This window comes from Hyla sarda, chromosome 1 (assembly GCF_029499605.1).
Source record: "Hyla sarda isolate aHylSar1 chromosome 1, aHylSar1.hap1, whole genome shotgun sequence".
Classification (NCBI taxonomy): Eukaryota; Metazoa; Chordata; class Amphibia; order Anura; family Hylidae; genus Hyla; species Hyla sarda.
The window spans coordinates 365,037,196-365,061,665 of NC_079189.1; the positions used below are offsets into that span (position 1 = coordinate 365,037,196).

At 40.5% G+C, this 24,470-nt stretch overlaps 1 protein-coding gene across 3 annotated transcripts in view; it reads left to right on the forward strand.

The window, feature by feature from the left end:
* MAMDC2 (MAM domain containing 2) overlaps positions 1-24,470 on the forward strand; it is a 158,641-nt gene that overhangs the window by 45,768 nt on the left and 88,403 nt on the right. For all 3 annotated transcript variants that reach the window (XM_056523072.1, XM_056523074.1, XM_056523073.1), the window contains exons 3-4: positions 18,738-19,006; positions 21,573-21,657. In XM_056523072.1, coding sequence (XP_056379047.1) covers positions 18,738-19,006; positions 21,573-21,657 — 354 coding nt within the window. The remainder of the gene's footprint in view (positions 1-18,737; positions 19,007-21,572; positions 21,658-24,470) is intronic.

Sequence of the window (24,470 nt, forward strand, 5' to 3'; positions counted from 1 at the left end):
ACATTTTGATTTTATGGATTTCTTTTCCTCATTATGTCTACCTATGAGGAAAATTACAGGCCTCTCTCATCTTTTTAAGTGGGAGAACTTGCACAATTGGTGGCTGACTAAATACTTTTTTGCCTCACTGTATATGTGGTGTCCCAGCCCCAATAGCTGTCCTGTGGCTTTGGACGGTCTTGGGCAGCTTGGCTGCACAATGTGTTGGGCCCACCAACGTTTTATAGTTAAATTAATTGTGTATATTATAATGTCAGATAATATATTTTCATAAATCAATTCTATTATTGTTCTGTGTATATACTTACTTACTTCTGTGTTACTGCACCTTTAATTGGGAGCAGTGAACCCTATGTGACCCTGCCTGCCAATAAGAACCCCAAAAGTCTCCCCTGTAAAGTGTAGTGCAGGGGAGGAGTTAGTCAGTCTAGTGGCTCCTGAGCTACAGTGTGGTTCAGGTGTGTCGTGTGCTCTGAGAAGTGGCATACTTCAAATCTCTCAACTGGTCATCCTGCAAGGATTACTCGCATGGAAGAAATTCATGCCTCAGCAGAACGGTCTTCAGTACCTTGACAGGACCCCACAAGTCTCAGCAAGGCAACAGGGTTCCAAAGGGGTTACGCTGCATTCTCTTACCTAAATCCAGCTGTATGTGTATTACCATCTGCACCAGCTCAGTAAAGACAGTTATCCGCAACCTGATGTCGGTGTGTCCATTTACTCCCCGTGTCTGGCCCAGGAGAAGCTGTACCCAAACCGTGTATAGAATAACAGTGCACTGGTGTCACAAAGTGATCAGGTATTTCCACCGACACCCCCCTGTGTCACCACATATACACACTTGCATATCACACTTGTGAAATTACAAGCCCCAGCATGTGATGGCAGTCTGGTGTACCTGTATCTTACTGATCTGTAGGACATGACTTGATCAAGTTTGTTTTCTCTTCCTGTATGCTGATCTAGTCCTCATCTGGCTACAGTATAAGCACATGCACACAAAACTTTCTTATAAAATATATTTTTACATTCTTACCAGACAACCCACTTCACACATCTGTCAGATGGCTGTATGGTTGCTCAAATACAAAGCCTGTCTGTCCTGCATCCTTCGTCACAAAACCTTTATTCCTCCTGTATCTCAGAACATGGTTTTATCTTCAAAACCATTTCTGGACTTGTTCCCTGGGACTTTTTTAAGGAAATATTTTCCTTTGTGTTTCAGTTTCCATCTTTGTACTTGGCTGTCTTGTTAGAATAAACGCACTGAGCCTTTCTAACCTTTCTACTGGGATACCTCTGTGAAAACTCTGTAACCTTATTCGTAAAGTGTTAGTAAAGTCAAACAAGACCATTTGAAACACTGTTAAGATTGTGGTTTCTCAGTCTAGAGAGCCAACTAGATATAATATAATACTGCACATTTATGCACTTGCTTTTTGCTGAAGGATATATGTATTCACACATCACGAACAAAATAATCAAAAAGCTAATGATGTAATGTGAATATGTTACTATAATCAGTATAGATTGACTGCAGTAGTTTTATGCCCTTTAGTGGTGCAGAGAAGGAGTCTGGTATCCTATAGTATGTTAAAAGGTACTCCACATTCAAGCATTTCTGTTGAACTTTGTTAGTAGTTCATTAAGGAAATCATAAGGCTCATATTAGTTTTGGTCCTAAGACCTCATGAGATACAGTGCATTAGCAAGTTAGGTGCAGACCGCTAACTACACTGGTGCTAGCATTATTAGACCCTTATTGAAAATCTGTATCTGATGGAGGTTTTTTTCGGACTGAAATGTCATATTGATGTGCATCATGGTTGTCTAACTATAAACTACTAACAAGTGCAAAAGAAACACTTGAGTACAGAGTACCTTTTTACACTACTGTAGTATTAGGGTTATTAGGAAAGAATGAATGGGGCCATGTATTGTGAGATTTTGAGTGAAAACCTCCTTCCATCAGCAAGGGCATTGAGGATGAAACATGGCTGGGTCTTTCAGGATGACAATGATTCCCAAACACACCGCCCAGGCAATGAAGGAGTGGCTTTGTAAGAAGCATTTCAAGGTCCTGGAGGGGCCTTGCCAGTCACCAGATCTCAACCCCATAGAAAACCTTTGCAGGGAGATGAAAGTCCGTGTTGCCCAGCGACAGCCCCAAAACATCACTGCTCTAGAGGAGATCTGCATGGAGGAATGGGTCAAAATGCCAGCAACAGTGTGTGAAAACCTTGTGAAGACTTTTACAGAAAATGTTTGACCTCTGTCATTGCCAACAGAGGGTATATAACAAAGTATGGAGATGAACTTTTGTTATTGACCAAATACTTATTTTCCACCATAATTTGCAAATAAATTCTTAAAAAATCAGACAATGTGATGTTATGGATTTTTTTCTCATTATGTCTCTCATAGTTGAGGTATACCTATGATAAAAATACAGGCCTCTCTCATCTTTTTAAGTGTGAGAACTTGCACAATTGGTAGCTGACTACAAACTTTTTTGTCCCCACTGTATATTATACTACAGGAGGCTCTTTGTCTACAGTGGCTATGATATCTATTTTACAACCCTGGTCTTCTGATATATGTCAGACTGAGCACCAAGACTGTAAATTATTGCAGGCTTACAAATGTTGTGGGATTCTTCAAGCGCTGCTGTTTTTTTTTTTTCTTTTAAACCAGTCATTTAAAATGCTTGGTGCATGGCATCTCGTCTATGTCACAAAATAGCACGTGCATAACTGTTCTGGTAGAATGATTGGTTTTTGATAAATGTAAGGTTATGCAGATGGGGAGGAAATGTCTCCTGAATGCAATACTGCCTGATGCTGTGCCCCCTAAATATAATAATGGCAAACACAATGCCCATTGAAACAATACATTTTCAGACATATCCAGATTAATGTTGATCACGGCATCGAAAGTGAAATTTAACAATGTCAGCAGTTCAGTGGAGCTCACTGAACCATGAGCCAATATAGCGGAGGAGGGTCCCCCTACCTGCTTCCTGCTGCCCAGTTGCCGATTCAATGATGTAGTCTGGCTTAGGGTCCTTTCACACTACGATTGTAATGTATGGTTGCTGGATCCGGTTGGGAGGGGCGAGAATCGTCCGCTCCCGTATCCCAGCCAGATCCGGCCCGAACCCCATTCATTTCAATGAGCTAACCGAAGTCAAACGCTGACTCCGGTTGTCTCATTTTTCCCCCGTATACAGTTTTCTGACTGGACCTAAAACCATGGTGTACCACGGTTCTAGGTCCGGTCAGAAAACCGTATTCGGGGAAAAATGAGACAACCGTAGTCAGCGTTTGACTCCGGTCGGCTCATTGAAATGAATGGGGTTCGGGCCGGATCCGGCTGGGATACGGGAGCGGCCAGTTTTTGCCCCTCCCAAACGGATCCAGCAACCGTACAATACAATCGTAGTGTGAAAGCACCCTTAGCCAGGTTATGTCAGTGGATCGCTAATCTTACTGTGTAATTCTATGCCATAGGCATAGCATTATACAGTAAATGCAATCTAATGATTGCATATAAAGGTTCCCTATGGGGACTTAAAAAGTTTAAAATAATAGAATATAAAATAGTTTCTGAAATTATATAAAAACCCCTCCCCTAATAAAAAAAAATCAAAACCCCCTTATTTACCTATTTTACAAAAAAGAAAAAAAAGAAAGAAAAATTTACATATTTGATATCACCGCATGCGTAAATGTCCAAGCTATTAAAATATAATGTTTCTGATCCCGCATGGTAAACGGCGTAAACATAAAATACCAAACACTAAAAATACATATTTTTAACCACATCATATATTTCAAACAAATTTGTAAAAAGCGATCAAAAAGTCCCATCAAAACATAGTACTGATAAAAACTACAGATAACGTTGCAAAAAATGAGCCCTGGTACATATACGTATACTGTATACTGAAACATTTTAAAGTTATAGGGGGCAGAAAATTACAATTTTATGCATACCAATTTTGTTAAAAAAAAATTGCATTTTTTTTAATAGTACAATAATATAAAAACTATATAAATTGGGTATTGTAACGTACCGGTCAGGTGACAGGAGGTGGATCCACTGAACCAGAGGGGCAATGACGTGGGCCGTACCAGGGGAACGGAGTCTTAGGGACTGCTGGTCTTCACCAGGGCCCGCCGCAAAGCGGGATGGTCTTGCTGCGGCAGGTATCCCCTAGGTCGTTCCACCCGATAGCGACTCGACCCCTCTGGTAGCTGAGAATGGCCCAGTTCAGTAGGAGCAGGCAGAAGCGTAGTCAGACGTAGCAGAGGTCAGGGCAGCCGGCACAGGTTCACAGGTGACAGTCAGGCAACAGGTCAGAGCAGGCAGAACGGGTTCACTAGCGGTAGTCACGGCCAACGGGTCGTCAACAGGCAAGGGCAACACAGAACAATGGGAACGCTTTCACTAGGCACAAAGTACTAAAGATCCGTCGAGGGCAGGAAGGGGCAGGAGACCTTTATATGGGCAGTGAGGGCCAGGCACCAATCAATGGTGCGCGCACGCCCTAAGGAGCGGGGCCGCGCGCGCTGGGAGACAGAGGCAGCGCAGGAGGACCGGGCTGCAAGTGAGAGTATGCGGGATGCGGCGCGTGTGCGGGAATCAGCCGCCACGCTAACCGCATCCCTGCCGGCGGAATCCCCGCGCTCTCGGTCAGTGTGTCTGACCGGGACGTGCCGGAACACAATACAGAGGAGGGGACCGGAGCGCTCACTGTTACAGGTATCGTTTTAATCGCATTTACTAGAATAAAGATAATGTATCATTTTTTACCATAAATTTCAGTCCCTAAAAGCCAAGCCCCCAAAAGTTGTAAAATTGCAGTTTTCTTTTAAATTTTCGCCTGCAAATAATATTTTTTCAGGTTGTGTCGTACATTTAATGGAAAAAAGTAAAATGTAATTACAAAGAACAATTGTTCGCGCAAAAAACAAGATCTCATATGGGTCTGTAGGTGAAAAAATAAAAGAATTATGGATTTGAAAAGGAGAGGAGGAAAAAACAAAAATATAAAAATGTAAATTGGCCCTGTCCTTAAGGCCAAAATGGGCTTGGTCCTTAAAGGGGTACTCTAACCCTAGACATCTTATCCCCTATCCAAAGGATAGGGGATAAGATGTCTGATCGCGGGGGTCCTGTTGCTGGGGACGCCCGCAATCTCTCCTGCAGCACCCACTTGTCATCAGACTTGCATTGAGGGTACAGAGCATGATGTCAGGACGGGGTGGAGCTGTGATGTCATGATACTTCGGCCCCTGTATAGTGAGTCATCAGACATGGAATGATCTTCGCTCCGTGAGGCTGAGGACAAGTGGGTGCTGCATGAGAGATTGCGGGGGTCCCCAGCGGGGGGGACCCTCGCGATAAGACATCTTATCTCCTATCCTTTGGATAGGGGATATGATGTCTAGGGTTGGAGTACCCCTTTAAGGGGTTAAAGGAGAAGTCTCCTGGAAAAAAAAAAATGTATTCCCTATGAGAATATGTTTTAGATTGTGGGGGTCCGAGCTCTGGGGCCCATGCGATTTCCTGTAAGGAGCCCCGGCTCTCCTCCACGGCGGGGCATCACAACCCCCCCCAAAGCGGGGGCCGCCACATACCCTCTATATAGCTCTATGGGAGATAGCTGAACGGCCCTCCCATAGAGCTATATGGACCCTCAGCTATCTAAAACTTATCCCCTATGCTACGGATATGTTTTTTTAGGGGATACGTTTTTTTCCACTAGACTTATTTAAGATACAATACTCTTTTATTTTTCGATCAACAGAGGCATATGAGGGCTTGTTTTTGTGTGACCAGTTGTGCATTGTAATGAAACCTTAAATTATATATACATTTTATTTAGGACAAATCTGCATGCGGTGATAACAAATTATGGTGACTTTTGTTTTTTACTTGCTTTTTTTTATTTGTAAAATGGGAAAAGGGGTTGATTAAAATTTTTATTAGTGGAGGGGCTTTTATATAATAAAAATATTTTTTAAGTATTTATTTTACACTTTATATGTTCCTGTAGCATTGTACAGTAAAAATGTCGCACTGCTACTACAGTCTGGCAGACGAAAACTGTATTGGAGAAGCACAAAGGTAAATAGCAGATCTCTAGCAGCCATTGTAGCTCATTGAACCACCGTGATTGTGCTTTGTTGGGTCCAAAGAGCACTCCTTTAGATGTTGATTAGATTGGCATTGATCTAATCTAAAGGGTTCATGGCGCATATTGGCATTATCGCTGATGTCCACCTTTAATTGTGAGTGCCTGCTGCTGATAGCAACAGTTACAGTGGTCCCTCAACATACGATGGTAATCCAAATGAACCATGATTTGTTGAAACCATCGTATGTTGAGGGATCCGTGCAATGTAAAGTATAGGATATTATACTCACCTGTCCCCGCCGCTCTGGACTGTCACCGCTCATCACCGCTGCACTGGATATCGCCCTCCATCGCTGTCGCCGTGTCCCCGGGGTGTCCCCGATGCTCCGGACGTCTCTTCTTCCCTGGGATCCTCGCTCTCCGTCGCCGCCATCACGTCACTACACACGCCGCTCCTATTGGATGACGGGATGACGGCCAAGGAGAGCACCGGCGATGCAGGGGATCCTGAAGAGGATGCTCTGGAGGCCCGAGGACAGGTAAGAGGCCATCACCGGAGCACACGGGGCACCGTAAACGGCTAACCGGCGGCAGCTGAAGCAGTCTGCGCTGCCGTATAGCCGTTTATGCAATGGCCCCGACATACAAAAGCATCGTGTGTTGATGCTGCCTTCAACATGCGATGGCCTCTGAGAGGCCATCGCATGTTGAAATTATCGTATGGCATCGTAGGTCGGGGTGGGTCACTGTACTCATCTATATATATATATAAAAAGAGAAGACCTGACTCACTGACTCATCAACGCCCAGCCTAAATCCTTTGACCTATAAAGCAGAATGTTTTCACAGGTGTTGTTTTTAAGACATAGACGAGGAATAAGAAAGGATTCTTTCGAAATTCAACTCTTAAGGGGGTGAAAAAGGGGTTGAAAGTTTTTATGGAAGTCCGTCATTTTTGAAGCTAGAAGCATGAAACTTTGTTTTCAGGCTAACAATTAGAAATAAAGAAACTGTTTTAACGTTTTCTAAAATTCCACCCCTGAAGGGGTGAAACAGGGTTTAAAGTTTGTATGAATGAACCCCTTGCCACAGAACGTCGAGTATACCCGGCGCTGCGGCATGGGAGGGTTATGAAGCGAGCTCAGGAACTAAGCTTGCGTCATACCCGTGCGGTCCCCGCTGCTATCAGAAGCCAGGAGCTGTGGCTAATGCCTGACATCGCCGTTCCGGCAGATGTTCGGCTTTAACTCTTTGGACGCGGCGATTAAAGTTGAAAGAATTCGGGTTGTTTGGATGCTCGTAGACTTTACCCAGAGCGGCCTCATTACTATAGGATCTTAAAAAGTAGATCTATGTTACCCCAAATTTAACGCGAGCGAAGCCGCGGGCAAAAGCTAATATTCTATAAAGTAAGTGCAGATCCTTGACTCGCTTCATAGACAGTAAACACTCCAGGGCATATACGAACCAGGCGACCAGGGTGAACATGTATGTGTAAACTAGAAGTTATTCTAATTTAATGAATCCTTTAAAACATAAAACATTACCTCCACACCAGGACAACATATTACTTCTGCAGTGACTAATTAATGCCATCATACTGTTATGAAATAAAAACCACTATACTCAGACCAATATCCCTTGTAATACCACTATACAAGGAACAAATAAATGTACCACACCAATACCTCTCAATACCAACATTACCACCATATAGTGACTGGATAAAACTACCATACTGATACTGAATAAAAATCATTATAACAAGACAAATATCCCCCATACAGTGACTACATAGTGGTGATCCCAGCTCTACGAAAGTGCTGCAGACAATATAAGTGATTACTGTGCAGTTACATTTAAGGAGCAGGAAGCATGACTTGTATCACTACATTTTTCATCAGCTGTTTCGGGTACAAATGCCAAACTCAGATGTGCAAGTTATTGTGATCTGTGTCATATGTAGGACTATGTGGCCCTGACCCCACTTAAACTATAGACCCTATAGCCGCTGATTTGGTTGCTATTGAGGCTGTTATGCCACTGACAATAACTCTGATTTATCATTTATTCTCTAACATCTGCACTATGGTATACAATAGGGTCTTTAAGGTTTTGTAAAGGTTACATACTTTTGACAGTAACAATAGGGCTACATTCTGTTACATCTGATGTCCCTCTGTATGTACTAGAGAAAGCTAGACAAGAGAATTGCTTGTGGACAGCCTTCCCAGAATACACACATTCAAAATTCAGTGGCTTTCAATGGTCTTAAAGGGGTTCTCTGGTGCTTACACTTCTTATCCCCTATCCAAAGGATAGGGGATAAGATGCCTGATCGTGGGAGTCCCGCCACTGGGGACCCCCGGGATCATGCACGCGGCACCCCGTTTGTAATCAGTCCCCGGAGCGTGTTCGCTCCGGGACTGATTACAGGCGACCACCGGGCCGGCGGCGTGTGATGTCACGCCTCCGCCCCCGTGTGACGTCACGCTCCGCCCCTCAATGCAAGCCTACGGGAGGGGGCGTGACTCCCACGATCAGGCATCTTATGCCCAATCCTTTGGATAGGGGAAAAGATGTGTAAGCACCGGAGAACCCCTCAGGATAGGCTCAGGAAATACTTCTATAAGAATTAGTTAAAGAAAATGCTGCTTTTAGTAAATAAATTGAACCACTTTACAGAAGTGTACATTAAAGTGGTATTTCCAGCAGACACTTATGCCATGTCCATGCAGAAACAGCCAAGTATCCATGTTGCATAGAACTAAATAGAGATAGATAAATCCACAAACAACCACCTCTGCAATTATTCACTGCCTAGGTGTGGCTAACCAGTGGATCCCCATGTCATAGGGTTAGGTCCTATAGGCGGGAACCTCCATGTATCCTGTGGATGTGCTGAAAATGTCCTGTTTTTGAATTGCATCGTAGAAACCAAGGATGTAACTAAAAAAAGGCAGGGCTTCATTACAAACTTTTCAATGCACCCTTCCAGGCAAGAACATTTACCAGGTTCAGTAGACATGTTCAGAATACCCCTTATCTGGATGTACCAAATACATAGAGAAAAAAAGGAAAGAAGTTTGTTAATTAAGTAAATATGTATAACATACAGTATGTATAAATATGCATAAAGTTTGTTAGGAGTGGCATTGAGACATTTGGTCAGATGTGTCATAATAGCTGGGTGTTTTCTTTAACTCTAAGTCAGAGTTGGTTGGTTTGGGGTTAATAATTAGTTTGTGACCTCTGATCTGGTAATGGGAGATGACCTGGTGTTTTATCAGTTCTATTTGATACAACATAAAGACAATAAAGTCTGCTTTATAGAGTGTTGGCCCTGTGGGCATTACTGCAACTAACAACCATGCCCCAGTTGGAAGTTAAAAATTACTCTTGCTAGATTCAAGTACCAATATCATAGCAGGTATGCTATGAGGAGTGTTGGGTGAGCTGAGTCTGCAATGCCCTGTTTCGACCCAAACTTTGGGGAAACTGCGGCTCGCCAAACTTGAGAACATGAGATCACTGCTTTACTGTAAGCCCTTGCTGGACTGAACACTATGCGCTGGCCCAGCAAGGGAAGTGTTAACTAACACTGCTGTGCAGTGGTAGTTAACTCCTTAGGGGGTATATGTTGTACAGCCATCTAATGTGTACAGATACCTGAAGATCACTTAACCTCCTGGTTCCTGGTCCAGGCCTCTTCCTGTGTAATCCCACTTCTAGTGATAATGCCACTAGAGGCGGAGCTACACAAGAAGATTAACAATCAGAAACAAGGGTGTTAAGTGTGGTTCTGTTCAAATTATGTGTTTTTAGCATGTAAACAGACCCTTTATGGCAGTGTGTTCCCAAACAGGTCTCCTACTGTTCCTAAACTACAATTATTCCTACACTGCCAAAGGCAATGAAAGAGTAACGTTTGCGAGCTTGCGAGCCTGGCAAGCCGAACTTTCGGAAAGTTTGCTTATCTCTAGTCATAAGCTAGATGATTCCTGTGGTTTGATGACCTGCTACCTTGATAAAATACACAAATTCCCTTACTGTACTGATAAGTGGCTCATACAGTATGTGCGGAAACCAGGAACCCATGATCTCATCTCATCTTAGATTGTAGGTGACTCAGCCAACCTGGTTTCGTTTTTCACAACTAATCTTCTAATCTTGTGGAACTGAAAAATCCCCTTCCTGTTAAACTCTTCTAGCATAAAACAAAACATCTGAAGTTCTATTGGGACCAGAGCTTAAAGTGTACCTGTCTTAACAAAAACACTTGATATAATGTAGACTATACTATTATATGTATATTTGTAATATACTTTGATTTAAAAAATTGTATATTTTTGGATAACAACTGCTGTCCCTACAGCTACTGCCTGTGTGTCTCTATGAATAGTCCAAATACAGGAAGTGAGGGCAGGACAAGCAGGGCTCTGTGCAGGCTCCTGGCTTGTCAATCATCGCCATGTGTGAGGAGGGAGTGTGTCACAGAGCCTCACTGCACAGAGCCCGGCTTGTCCTCAGTGTACAGACCCCCGCTGCACAGAGCCCTGCTTGTCCACCCACACTACCTGTATTTGGACTCCTCACAGACACACACAGACAATAGCTGTAGGCACAAAATTGTACACATTGTTAACCAATGTACATCCCAGATATACACATAATGTTATTTTCTATATTATATAAAATGTTTTTGTTAACGACAGGTACACTTTTCTTCATAGTGTAACTGTTAGTTATATAGTCTCATACTGTAACTATTTTATCAAAAGAATGGTGATATCAGCGTTGACTAATGAAAAATTCATAGATCACCCACTTTTGTATAATTTCATCAAAAATCTTGTAGATAACTATAAAGACTTTCACCGTGAAATATTTTCACTTCACCTGTTGAAAGCAAAAAGCTAAAGTAGATTTGACATTTGATGGAAAACAAACTTTTTTTTTAACCTTAATTATCATTTTAGTGGTTTTACTGTGAGATGCTTTACATAGCAGTCATAGGTATACTGAATGTACCAAAGTGTATTCTTAAAAATAGAAATAATGAAAGAGTACAACTTAAAATTACCAGCTAGGAGTTTCAAAAGTAACTATACATGTATTTTTGTATCCAGCTTTGGTTTGGTATAGTGGAGAGAGATGATAAATTCAAGTGGTAATTATAGCTATATAATGTTTTTAAATAGGCCGATTACAATGACATCTGTTGGTAATGACAAGTGTTGGTAACATTGGTAGCAGGATGCAATGGTGGAGTTTGTGTGACCTCACCATTTTGTGCAAGACTAAAATGGCTTTCTGAAAGGTTAAACAGTTGCCCATATAAACCAATCAGATTGCTTATTTCTTTTCAGAAGCCTTTTTAAAAATAAACGGAGCCATCTAATTGTTAGCTATAAGCAACCGGGCAATTTTTCCTCTGCATAGGTTTCGAAAAATCTAGCTGGAAATGGTGGCAGCCTGTAGTTTAGCGTCAGTTAGTTATATACTGTATAAACAATTTATAGGAGTAACTTTGTGAATGTTGTATATTATCCAATACTACAACTGAGGCTATATAAGATAGCTGAAACACGTCACCTGTTACTCCTGTATGTCTGTGTTCGGATACTTGTAAAGAAATAAGAATTTTATCGAGCTTCTGCACTGGACAATTTTCCATTTCTATTGATTATCCAATACTGTATGTCAAAATGCATACATAAAAAATGCCACAAAACAGTTAAATGAAATTATGTTTAAGAGTTTACTAAGTGCATTCACAGTCTGTAAGACTCTGAAAGTTTAGCTCCATGATTTACTAGAGACATAGTTCTTCCTGAGCTAACCATTCACTCTCAATTTACTGCTAAAAACCATCTTGATAGATGACATGGATTCTCAGCTCACTGGGGATCAGGTTACATACTGCCTATAGATATCTATGGAGGGAAGAAGGAGGATAAGGTGCAGTGACAGACAATCATAGGGACAACTGACAAATAGACAAATCCAGTGAGGGAAAACTATTTTAAAAAGCCATATTGAAGGTATATAATGGGTGCTATTCCCCTCATGTACATATGCATCTGAAAGCACCGCTAGACTTTAAAGATGCAAACATGTATATTTAGAATCAATAAAATATTAGGCTTTTTTTTTTTTTTTTGCTATTTTTTGTATTTTTTCAAGGCATCTAAAGATAAAAAAGGAAAGCATCTTTGCAAATACCTAAGTCTCAAACCCTGTTTAGCAAGAACCTACAGTCATGTGTAAGGCAACATGCACATTTATATTGTGACTTACATTAATAACACAAATGTTAACATAGCCTTACACACTGCTTTAGCATGCCAATAGTGCTTGACAGACTCTACTCAATTATAATTGGACCTGTTCAGTTCCACTAAGGTGTCCTTTGTTTTGACAGGAAAATTACCAATGTATGCAAATTGCAGAATCTGCTTTCTTACTTATTGCTAGGTTACCAGGAAGAGGGAGATTGAATTAAAACAGAAAATAACTAATTTTCTTATCCCCTTCAGGACCAGATCAATTTTGACATTATGGACCAAGGCCCATTTTTCAAATCTGATGTGTCTCAAATGGTTATAACTTGAGGATGCTGTATCCAAGTGATTCTGAAATAATTTTTTCATGACACTTTGTACTTTATGTTAGGGGTAAATTTTGGTTGCTAGATTAAGCAGTTTTTGATAAACACCCATATTTTGTAAAAATTAGCACTTTTTTAACATTTAAATTCTCTGCATGTAAGAAACAGTCATACTACATTATTTAATTATTAATTTACATTTACAATATGTCTTTATGTTTGCATCATGTAGTATATGTCCTTTTATTTTTTAAGACATCAGTGGCATTAGAATTTTAGCAGCAGGTTTCTTAATTTTCAAGAAAATTTCAAAATCTAAATTTTTAGGGATCAGTTCAGTTCTAAAGTGGATTTGAGGAGCCTGTGTGCTAAAACCACCTGTAAATCATCCCAAAAACTCTAAGTATTTAAAGTGACATTTAAGAAATTACTAACCCTTTAGGTGTTTAACAGAAATTAAAGAGAGAAAGGCAAATCAATACTTACCTTCATAAATAAAAACATTTTTTTAATTACTTCTATTAGAAAATCTTAATCCTTCTTGTACTTATCAGCTGTTGAATGCTTCACAGGAAGTTCTTTTCTTTTTGAATTTCCTTTCTGTCTGTTCACAATGCTCTCTGCTGACACCTCTGTCCATTTTAGGAACTGTCCGGAGAAAGATATGTTTGCTATGGGATTTGGCTCCTACTCTGGACAGTTCCTAAAATGGACAGAGGTGTCAGCAGAGAGCACTGTGGTCAGACAGAAAGGAAATTCAAAATAAAAGAACTTCCTGTAGAGCATACATACTGATAAGTTCAGGAAGGATTAAGCTTTTTTTATTAGAAGTAATTTACAAATCTGTTTAACTTTCTGCCACTAGTTGATTAAAAAAAATGTTTTCCGGGGGAGTACCCCTTTTAACATAAAGGAGCACCTAATTGATTTTGAGGGCTCCTTTTATTTAGGATATTTTGCAGGCATCATATCTAGTTGCAGAGGTCTTGGGGTGCCAAAACAGTTTTGCAAGACAAGTTGACTTCTTTATTTGTACTATTCTGGGGTAAATATGACACTCTCTCCACGTTTATTCCATGTTATATGAGGGGGTACAAATAAAAACCAAAATCAAATCTGACATGTTAAATGTATTCTGTAGTTCTAGATTTTGGTAATACCTTATTTGTATAATTTGTTTAAATAGTTTAATTGTTCTAATAAAAAAAAAAAATTTTGTTAAAATATGAATAATCATTTCTGTGTGTCGCCATATTCTGAGAGATGTAACTTTTATTTTGTTATTGCCGATGTCACTCCTGACACCCGCTGTGATCGTCTTGTATAATGTATAGATGTGGGCAGCCGGCTGATCTTCTCTGATCCCACTGTAGTATGAGTATATGCTGTATATATATATCCTATTATTCATATTTCTGAATTGAATATCTGTGATTGGCTGGAACCATCTGGCCAATCACAGCTCTCTGAGGGAAATATGAATTAATGATGTGAATCACATCACTGGCCGGCTGGAGTATAGTTCAGAGATGCGAGCGCAGGAGAAAGCCGCTCCATCTCTGCAATAGAAAGGACAATTGCATCAGGTTTCAGGAGTGACACCTGTGGCGATCTGTCTATTAGTACAGGTACTACAGCTCCCATCATGGAACAGTCTGTTCCATACTGGGAGTCGTAGTACTACCTAAAAAAATGTATAAAATAGAGAAAAAATTGTGAAACACACATACACACACTTTATTAAACACAATATTAAAATACATTACTAATAAAAAAAAAAAAAAATTAGTATAAATTTATTATAAAAAATATATTCTTTTTACATTTAAATGGCCCCTTTCTGCATTTTTATTATTGTCGGCTACATTTTTAGGTCCCTGCCTGCCCACATAAATTGATCCTTGTTTAAAAATTAACATTAACATTCTTTTTTTTTATCTTTCAATTTTCGGGAGCAGACAGGGACCATAAAATTCAGCGCTAGTGCATTTCATAATTTTTTTTTCAAGTTTTTTTAGCCCAATTTATTTAAGTTTTTCGGGCATTTAGATGTGGTGCCATGAATAATAGTGAGGTCAGAGACGAGACGAGGACAGGGACATCAGTAATCTGTATAATACAGTAGGCAAAAAAAGGTTGAGTTTCCCTAATTTACCAAAAATTCATAAATTTACAGAGGTATTCTATCAGAAATCAAAAATACTTCAAATTGTAATTTGTGGAGGAAGATGACTGGGACAATAATGTATTTATGTATTTAATGTAATTGTGAAGGACGATGTCATTGTAATTATACAGTATGACCTGGTTTTAAATGACAAATTACTGCAAAACTCTTCTTGTAATTCCAATGTCTCTGCATATACAGGAAGACATGGATGGAAGCTATAATTTCAGTAGGATGGAAGGGACTTTTCCGTTGCATTAAACTGTAGAAGGGAATATGTAACCATGGATGTGGGATTACCTTTTTATATATGTGAAAAATCTTTTCTTTTTTATGTAGGGGATGAAGCTGTCCCTGCTTGCAATCACAGTGGTTTCAGCAGGGACTGGCAGGGAGTCACTGGGACCGTACGAATGGAAGAAAGAAAGTTTTGAAATATTCAGTAGCTGCTCTAATTGGAGCAAATTAAAAATAACAAATGTAACTAGTGCTCAAGATCTGAATACACAGCAAATATTTTATTAAGATAATTAAAAGGATATATTTTTCAACATTACACAATGCTTCCCCCACCAGGGCCCTTGCTGGTAGGAGGCAATCAATATATGCAAATGGATATGATAAGATGAATGGTATCAAATGCTGAATAATAAAAATGCTGAATGATAAAAATAGTGAACCGATTTAAATGTCCATCCCAATATTGCCTGCAATGTTCCCTGATTAAGGTGGTAGTATAACAATAGACAGTCTGTATAATAAGTCTATGAAAAATGTAGGTGGTACAGCGTACCACTCTCCCAATTGTCGTTCTCCTGGTTCTTGCAGCCGGGTTATCGGTGCAGACCTCGTTGTATCAGTGTGTATCTCCTGGTTCTTGCAGCCGGACAAGCGATGTTACAGTCACCGGTGCAGACCTAGTGTCAGAAGCCTGGGGCTGTGCACAGAGCGATAATAATGATAATATGCTGGCGATGTCGCTCCTCTCCTGTGATTATGCGCGCCTCCTGGTACTTGCACTCACTAGTAGCGTGCAGACCTGAATGTATGCAGAGATGCCCATAGTGATATTGGAGTTGCCAGTTAAGTTGTTGGAGATCACGCTGGTTTGTGTTAGCAGTGAGGAAAAATAATAATAATAATAATAATATATATATATATATATATATATATATATATATATATATATATACATTGTTTTGTCCTTGTGGCACAGAAGTGCAGGACCAGGGATTTAAATGGTATATAGCATGAGCTTGGTATGCTGATACCTAAACGACTTTTGGTCCCTCTTTAGGGACTTTCCTCAGTAAAATCAGCAAGCAGTATGATTTACACACTGCTTGCTGATTTTACTGAGGAAGGTCCCTTAGGGGGGACCGAAACACGTCTAAGTATCAGCATACCAAGCTTATGCTATATACCATTTAAATCCCTGGTCCTTCACTTCTCTGCCACAAGGACAAAAAAATTACAGAGTATATATATATATATTTTTTTCTCCCTGCTTCCACAAACCAGCGTGATCTCCAACAACGTAACTGGCATCTCCAATATCACTACGGCATCTCTGTATACATTCAGGTCCGCACGCTACTAGTGAGTGCAAGAACCAGGAGGCGCGCATGATCACAGTAGAGGAGCGACATTGCTGGCATATCATAATCATTATCGCTCTGTGCGCAGCCCCACGCTTCTGACATTAGGTCTGCACCGGTGACTGTAACATCACTTGTCCGGCTGCAAGAACCAGGAGATCCACGCTGATACAACTAGGTCTGCACCGATAATCTGCACATTGCATACCCGGCTGCAAGAACCAGGAGAACAAAAATTGAGTAAGCGGTACGCTGTACCACCTACATTCTTCATAGACTTATTATACAGACTGTCTATTGTTAATACTACCACCTTAATCAGGGAAACGTTGCAGGCAATTTTGGGATGGACATTCAAATGGGTTCACTATTTTTATCATACAGCATTTTTTATTATTCAGAATTTTATACCATTTATCTTATCGTATCCATTTGTATATATTGATTGCCTCCTACCAGCAAGGGCCCTGCTGGGGGAAGCATTGTGTAATGTTGATAAAAATATCCTTTTAATTATCTTAATAAAATATTTGCCGTGTAGTCAGATCTTGAGCACTAGTTACATTTGTTATTTTTATTTTTTTATTTTATAAACACCTGCGGTTGGTGTTTTACTAGTTGCCCGGTCTACACCCTGTTGTTTTAGTGTAAGAGAGCCATCCAATTAAATTTTTTCCTTTTGGAGAAAATTAAGGTTAATTGAATAATGAGACCACAGCCAATTAAGGTCAAATAGGTAATAGAACATCAAAGCAATGTAGGTCAAGTGGTTTGATCTTAATTGGCTGTGTTTCATTATTTAATTACGGTCTTTCCTTCCTATTTCCGGTTCTTCATTCATCTGTCTGCTGTGTGAGCAAAAATATACTTATAATATACTATATATATATATATATATATATATATATAGAGAGAGAGAGAGAGAGAGAGAGAGAGAGAGAGATAGATATATATAGATATATATATTTATATATATATATATGACAAATACATATATATATATATATATATATATATATAAAATCTAATGTAAAACTTTACATCTACATACATCTACAGTATATATTATTACATATTATCCATATGGTACATATACTTGATATGCTGGGTCCTGCAAAAGTATTGAGATATGCTGGCGGGACCCACTGACAGTCAGTTTGCAAACAGTGCACAATATATGTTTGAAAACTCACCGATCCTGCAGCATATCTGACCTGGGTTGAAAGATCGAGATCTGCATCCTATTTGAGTACCCACAAAAAAGTCCACTAAAATTGCCTGTTTCTTACTGCAATTGGCTGTAATGGTCGTTTAGGGTATGTTCACATGTACAGGATCTGCTGAATATTTTTTCTGCATCTTTTTCCAGCTGATTTTACTACCCATTGAAGTTAATGTGTAGCAAAATCAGCCGCACGGCTCTCCCATAGAGATATATGGAGGGGGCATGGTGACCCCGCTTTTGGCAGGGGTCATGATGCACAGCTCCAGGGAAGAGCAGGGGCTCTGTACAGGAGATCTCAGGGGGCCCCGGCACTCGCCCCCCACAATCTAAAACTTATCCCCTATCTTACTGATAGGAGATACGTTTTTTTGCATGAGACTACTCCTTTAAAGGGGTTATCCAGGAGAAAACTTTTTTTTATATATATCAACTGGCTCCAGAAAGTTAAACAGATTTGTAAATTACTTCTATAAAAAAATATTAATCCTTTCAGTACTTATGAGCTTCTGAAGTTGAGTTGTTTTTTTCTGTCTAAGTGCTCTCTAATGACACGTGTCTCGGGAACCGCCCAGTTTAGAAGAAAATCCCCATAGCAAACCTCGTCTTAACTGGGCGGTTCCCGAGACACGTGTCATCAGAGAGCACTTACACAGAAAAGAACAACTCAACTTCAGAAGCTCATAAGTACTGAAAGGATTAAGATTTTTTAATAGAAGTAATTTACAAATCTGTTTAACTTTCTGGAGCCAGTTGATATATAAAAAAAACGTTTTTTCCTGGATAACCCCTTTAAGTAAAAGTGTTTCTTTTAGCCCATCTCAGCCCAACCTTGCTACTTACCTTGAACAATAAACAATACAAATTTTCTAAGATTGCCTTTATGTGCTCTAAATACCATACAGAATTTGAGAATGTATGGGGTTGTCTCTGGTAGTAGATAAAATACAGTCATATCATGATACCAGGCAGTGAGTTGTATTACTTTACTTTTTCAGGTCATTATGTTTCAGTGGATACAACTCGTGGCATTCATGGACAGAAAGCTGTTCTCCTCAGTCCTGATCTCCAGCCTGATGAATGGAGCTGTCTCCGGCTGGTTTATCAAATTTCTGGACTGGAGTTCTCCCCCAATCCTAGTATGTTAAATGTTTTTGTCATGTCTGAAGGAGAGAGCTTTGATCACCTTCTGTGGTCAAGCCAGGAACTGTCAGATGGCTGGTTAATAGCAAGTGTGGACTTAAGAAATTCAACAAAAAAGTATAAGGTAAGCAATTGTATAGTTTTGTTACTTTATAAACTGTTGTGGGAGAATTTTATACAGATGATATAATAAGCTGTATAATATGATAATATGGTAAAATAAACTATATAGGCACACATATGTATTAGGAGCCTTAAAAGAAACTCCCCTCTTTATATGTGCTAAAGTATCTTAGGAAATTCAGAGTAATAAAATAAAGCAGATGCATTTCCAATGGCTGCTCTCCAGGTGTCAGTAACACAGTACAAATGCTGTTTATGATTATGTTAAAAGAAGAAAGTGCAATATGTTGTCACAGCAGCATGTCTTCTCTTTACATTTACAGAATACTCTGCTGATGGCCCTAGGAGAGTGACACTTAGAAATTGGATTTACTTATAGCTGGTTTACTCTACATATATTGTTTCCTTTTGCTCACAAAGTAGTTCCCTAATATTTCAAATTTGCTCTAGCAGCTTGGTGGACACATTGGGCAGTCATAGCAATAGTGATATGCACAGCTTTATCCCCCCTCTTCTATTGCTAATAGACTATTGTAGCAAATGTCACGTTAGTTTTGTTTAATTTCACAATTTTAATAAACATTCAGAGAGAATGCTTCTAGAGCAGCAGCAATAGAAAACAGCATTAGTAGTATTGCACTTATAGAAACATAGAATGTGTCGGGAGATAAGAACCATTTGTCTCATCTAGTCTGCCCAATAATCTGAATACTATGAATAGTCCCTGGCCCTATCTTATATGAAGGATAGCCTTATGCTTATCCCATGCATGTTTAAACTCCTTCACTGTATTTGCAGTGACCACTTCTGAAGGAAGACTATTCCATGCATCCACTACTCTCTCAGTAAAGTAATACTTCCTGATATTACTGCATAAACCTTTGCCCCTCTAATTTAAAACGATGTCCTCTTGTGGTAGTTTTTCTTCTTTTAAATATACTCTCTACTGTGTTGATTCCCTTTATGTATTTAAAAGTTTCTATCATATCCCCTCTGTCTCTTCTTTCTTCCAAGCTATACATGTTAAAGTCCTTTAATCTTTCCATGTAAGTTTTATCCTGCAATCCATGTACTTGTTTAGTACCTCTTCTCTGAATTCTCTCTATAGCAGTGATGGCGATCCTTTTTGAGCCCCAGTGCCCAAACCGTAATGCACGCCAACTTTTTTCCCCTCAGAGTGCCCTCAAATAGAAATCATCCCCAGTCTGTGATGTCCCTCTCCCCTCTTATCCCCAGCCCGTGCAGTATGTCCCCTTCACACATAGAAATCATCCCCAGTCCGTGATGTCCCTCTCCCCCCTTATCCCCAGCCCGTGCAGTATGTCCCCCTTCACACATAGAAATCATCCCCAGCCCATGCATTATGTCCCCTTTACACATAGAAATCATCCCCAGCCCATGCAGTATGTCCTTCTTCACACATAGAAATCATCTCCAGTCTGTGACATCCCCCCCCTTATCCCCAGCCCGTGCAGTTTGTCCCCCTTCACACATAGAAATCATCCCCAGTCTGCGATGTCCCCCCCCTTATCCCCAGCTCGTGCAGTATGTCCCCCTTCACACATAGAAATTATCCCCCGTCTGTGATGTCCCCCCCTTATCCCCAGCCTGTGCAGTATGTCCCCCTTCACACATAGAAATCATCCCCAGTCTGTGATGTCCCCCCCTTATCCCCAGCCTGTGCAGTATGTCCCCCTTCACAAATAGAAATCATCCCCAGTCTGTGATGTCCCTCCCCCCTTTTCCCCAGCCTTTGCAGTGTGTCCCCTTCACACATAGAAATCATCCCGAGCCCGTGCAGTATCTCCCCCTTCACACATAGAAATCATCACCAGTTTGTGATGTCCCCCCCCCCCTTATCCTCAGCCCGTGCAGTATGTCCCCCTTCACACATAGCAATCATTAGGGAGGGGAAAGGAGAAGCTCTGTACGCCCTCTCTCCCCTGCTCTGGCTTCTTTTCCCCGTGGAAACTTGCATCCTCCGAAGGCAGAGCAGGGGAAGGGGAGATGAGGAGCCCTGTACGTCCTCTTTCCCCTGCTCTGCCACCTTTCTGCCTTGCAGACCTGCGTCCTCCGGGAGGGGGAGAGAAGGGAGGCATGGCTTCTTTCTCCCTTGCAGACCTGCATCCTCTGCTCTGCCTTCGCTCCACCCAGCTCTAGCTTCGGAAACCTTCGGAGAGCGTAGGGTAGGAGCGGTCACAAGTCTGCACGGGTCGCAAGTTTCCACCTCACACTGGCGGAGCGCATCAAAAGGCACCCATGGCAAATTATGGCCGCGTGCCCACAGAGGGGGCTCGGCGTGCCACCTGTGGCACCTGTGCCATAAGTTCGCCATCACTGCTCTAGAGTATCTATATCCTTCTGGAGATACAACCTCCAGTACTGTGCACAATACTCCAAGTGAGGCCTCACAAGTGTTCTGTACAGCGGCATGAGCGCTTCCCTCTTTCTACTGCATATACCTCTCCCTATATATCCAAGCATTATGCTAGCATTTCCTGCTGCTCTATATGGAAAAACAACATCTAAAGGCATGCATGCTTTAATATTGAATTATTCTACCGTAGATCATACTAGAAGGAATACTTGATGCTGATGAAAAAAGCAGTATAGCAATTTATGAGTTAAAAATGACCACTGGGTATTGCATTGGTAAGTATAAAACCCTATAGTGTGTTTTGGGACCTACATACACTAACCAGGCCTGTAAGCAATTATGTAGCCCTAAAGGGCATCTTTAAATGTGCCATACAAAAATATGGCTAGCTCAGTCATTGTAAATTCTGTTGGGAGTCATATTTTTATGAGCCAAAAAACAATGTGCACCTTCAAATCAGATTGGTTTATATTTAACATTTTTGTTAGACCAGTTTCATAGACAGTGTTTTTAGTGACTTATTTTTTTTCAGGAGGAAGAGGCTAAATCCTGCAGACAGATGTTAGTTAAAGGTCTAAAGTAAAATATGAAAATTTCCAGTGTAAAAATCACTCACCATTGTTACAATCAATGGAAATTCCGGGGGGTGAATGGAGAGAATGGAATTGGAGACTCAATAAGTCATTATTAAAAGATGAGATTTTCCACCAATCTGTGATCAGAACAATTGAGATATTCTTGGAAACTCACTGAGCTGATTCAACTGCTCTGCTTATTTAATGGGAAATGCTGATATGCGTTGTCAGGGTTTGTTTTGTACAGCATGGGGCCCGCTTGAAGAAAGAAAGGGAGGCCAAATAAAAAACATTGTTAATTGAATTGGAGGAGCTGTCCAAACAACATAAAAAAATATAGCACAACCAATATTAACACAAATGACCATGATCAGGGAACAGATTAAAGAGTTGTCTTTGCGTGCATATGCCTGGAGGCTTAATAAAACATGGGGTTATATTTATGAACATGCTAATAAATGCGCAAGGATGCTTTCTTGGCTGGGGCATCCACAGGCATCTGCAGCCTATATTCCAAACATCTGCGACTCTAATGGCAGCCTGGTGCTTAATCTACACAGCATAGCAGGAACTTTTAGGCAATATTATGATAATTTATATAATATGAAAGGGCATTTTTCTGAATTGCCAAAAGAGGAACTGGACAGGAAAATTTTAGAGTATATGGAGATAACAGCTCTACCAAAAGTTGAAGAGGGGATAAAGTGCAAGTTGGAGACCGAATTTCATGAAATGGAAGTGGAGGAAGTGATATTGTCATTAGAAGGAGGCGAAAGTCTGGGACCCGATGGGTTCTCAGTGGCTTTTTTTTTTTTTTTTTTAAAGCATTTCGAACATACTTAGTGCCATTTATGACTAAAGTGTTTAATAGTGTTTCACCTGCTTGCCCCTTTACTAAGCAATCTTTGGAAGCCACAGTGGTGGTTCTTCCTAAGCCAGGTAAAGGCCGTACAGATTGTAGGAACTATAGACCTATTTCACTTATAAATAATTGCATCAAAATCTACTCAAAAATGCTAGCAAAATCATCCCTAGAGTGATTGACTTGGATCAGGTCAGTTTTGTGGCTGGCAGAGAGGCAAAAGATAACACATTACCCTGATTGCATATGCCCAACAGGTAAAAGTGCCAACCTGCCTTTTGGCAGTCAACGTAAAGAAGGCCTTTGATTGGGTCCAGTGGGAATTTATATGGGCATCCTTAGTGCAGATCCGCTTGGGACCCATCTTATTACCCCGGGTTATGGCCCTGTACTCAGCACCTACTGGGCGAGTTAAAGTAAATGGAACCCTATCAAAGGCCTTCAGTGTCAAAAATGGTATGAGACAGGGATGTCCCCTATCTCCTATGGTATATATATTAACAATGGAACACCTAGCAATAGCTATACAAAATAATCCAGACATCAGTGGGATAAAGGTGGGACATACTCATCATAAACTGGCCCTGTATGCCGATGATTTACTACTGTACATAACTTCCCCCTGAGTTTCTCTCCCATCTATTATCCAAGAATTTGAGGTCTTTGGGAAACTAAAGAATTTTAAAGCTAATTTTAAAAAGACGTAAGGGTTAAATATCACTCTGTCGGAACAAGATTTAGAAGGGATTAAAAATAGCTTTTCCTTTATGTGGAAAAAGAATAGTATAACTTATCTAGGCATACAGATTCCTTCTCAACTAGAGAAGCTATTTTCTTTAAACTATCTCCCTATACAGAAAAGGATGGTAGCAGATCTACAGGCCTTCCACAATAAATTCCTGTCTATTAAAATGGACATACTGTCGAGGTTTTTATATGTTTTGCAGACAGTACCTATTTTTGTCCCGGGGTATTATTTTAGGGAAGTACAGTGAGCGCTTTCACGCTTAATATGGCACAATGGCAAATCAAGAATTAAGCTGGAGTCCCTGACTAAAAAGAAAGAATGGGGTAGAGTGGGGCTACCAGACATTAAGAAGTACCAGGAAGCTGCAGTTTTATCATCAATGCTGGAGTGGGTCCACCATATAGAGTCCAAAAAATGGGTGGTTCTTTGTCGGATATGTCCCCAGTCAGATTAGGAGCAATGCCCTGGCTTATGAGAGAGGAGAGGGGATCTATGTCGGGTTGGCCATTGCTGGTGACCGACGCACTACGTGTGTGCGATAGATGGGTTGACAAATATGAAGTATCGAAAAGACCAGGAGGTATGACCCCGCTTTTTGACAACCCATCTTTCCCATTAGGCCTTGGAGAGTTGAAATATCCCCAATGGCTGGGCATTGAGAAAAGCAGAGTAAAGGATCTACTGGTCAACAACCAAGTAATTCCATTAGAGAGATGGGCTGAATTTTTCTTAAATTTCAGAATATCATGGCTAGAGCATTCACAGATTAGGTCATTTGTGTTATTAAATCGGAAAGCTATCGAAAACTGGAAACCTTCAGATATGGATAGACTGTTCCTAAACCCTGACGATTGTACAAGGGCGCTCTTGAAGGTATATCAGATACTATGAAAGGCAAGCAAC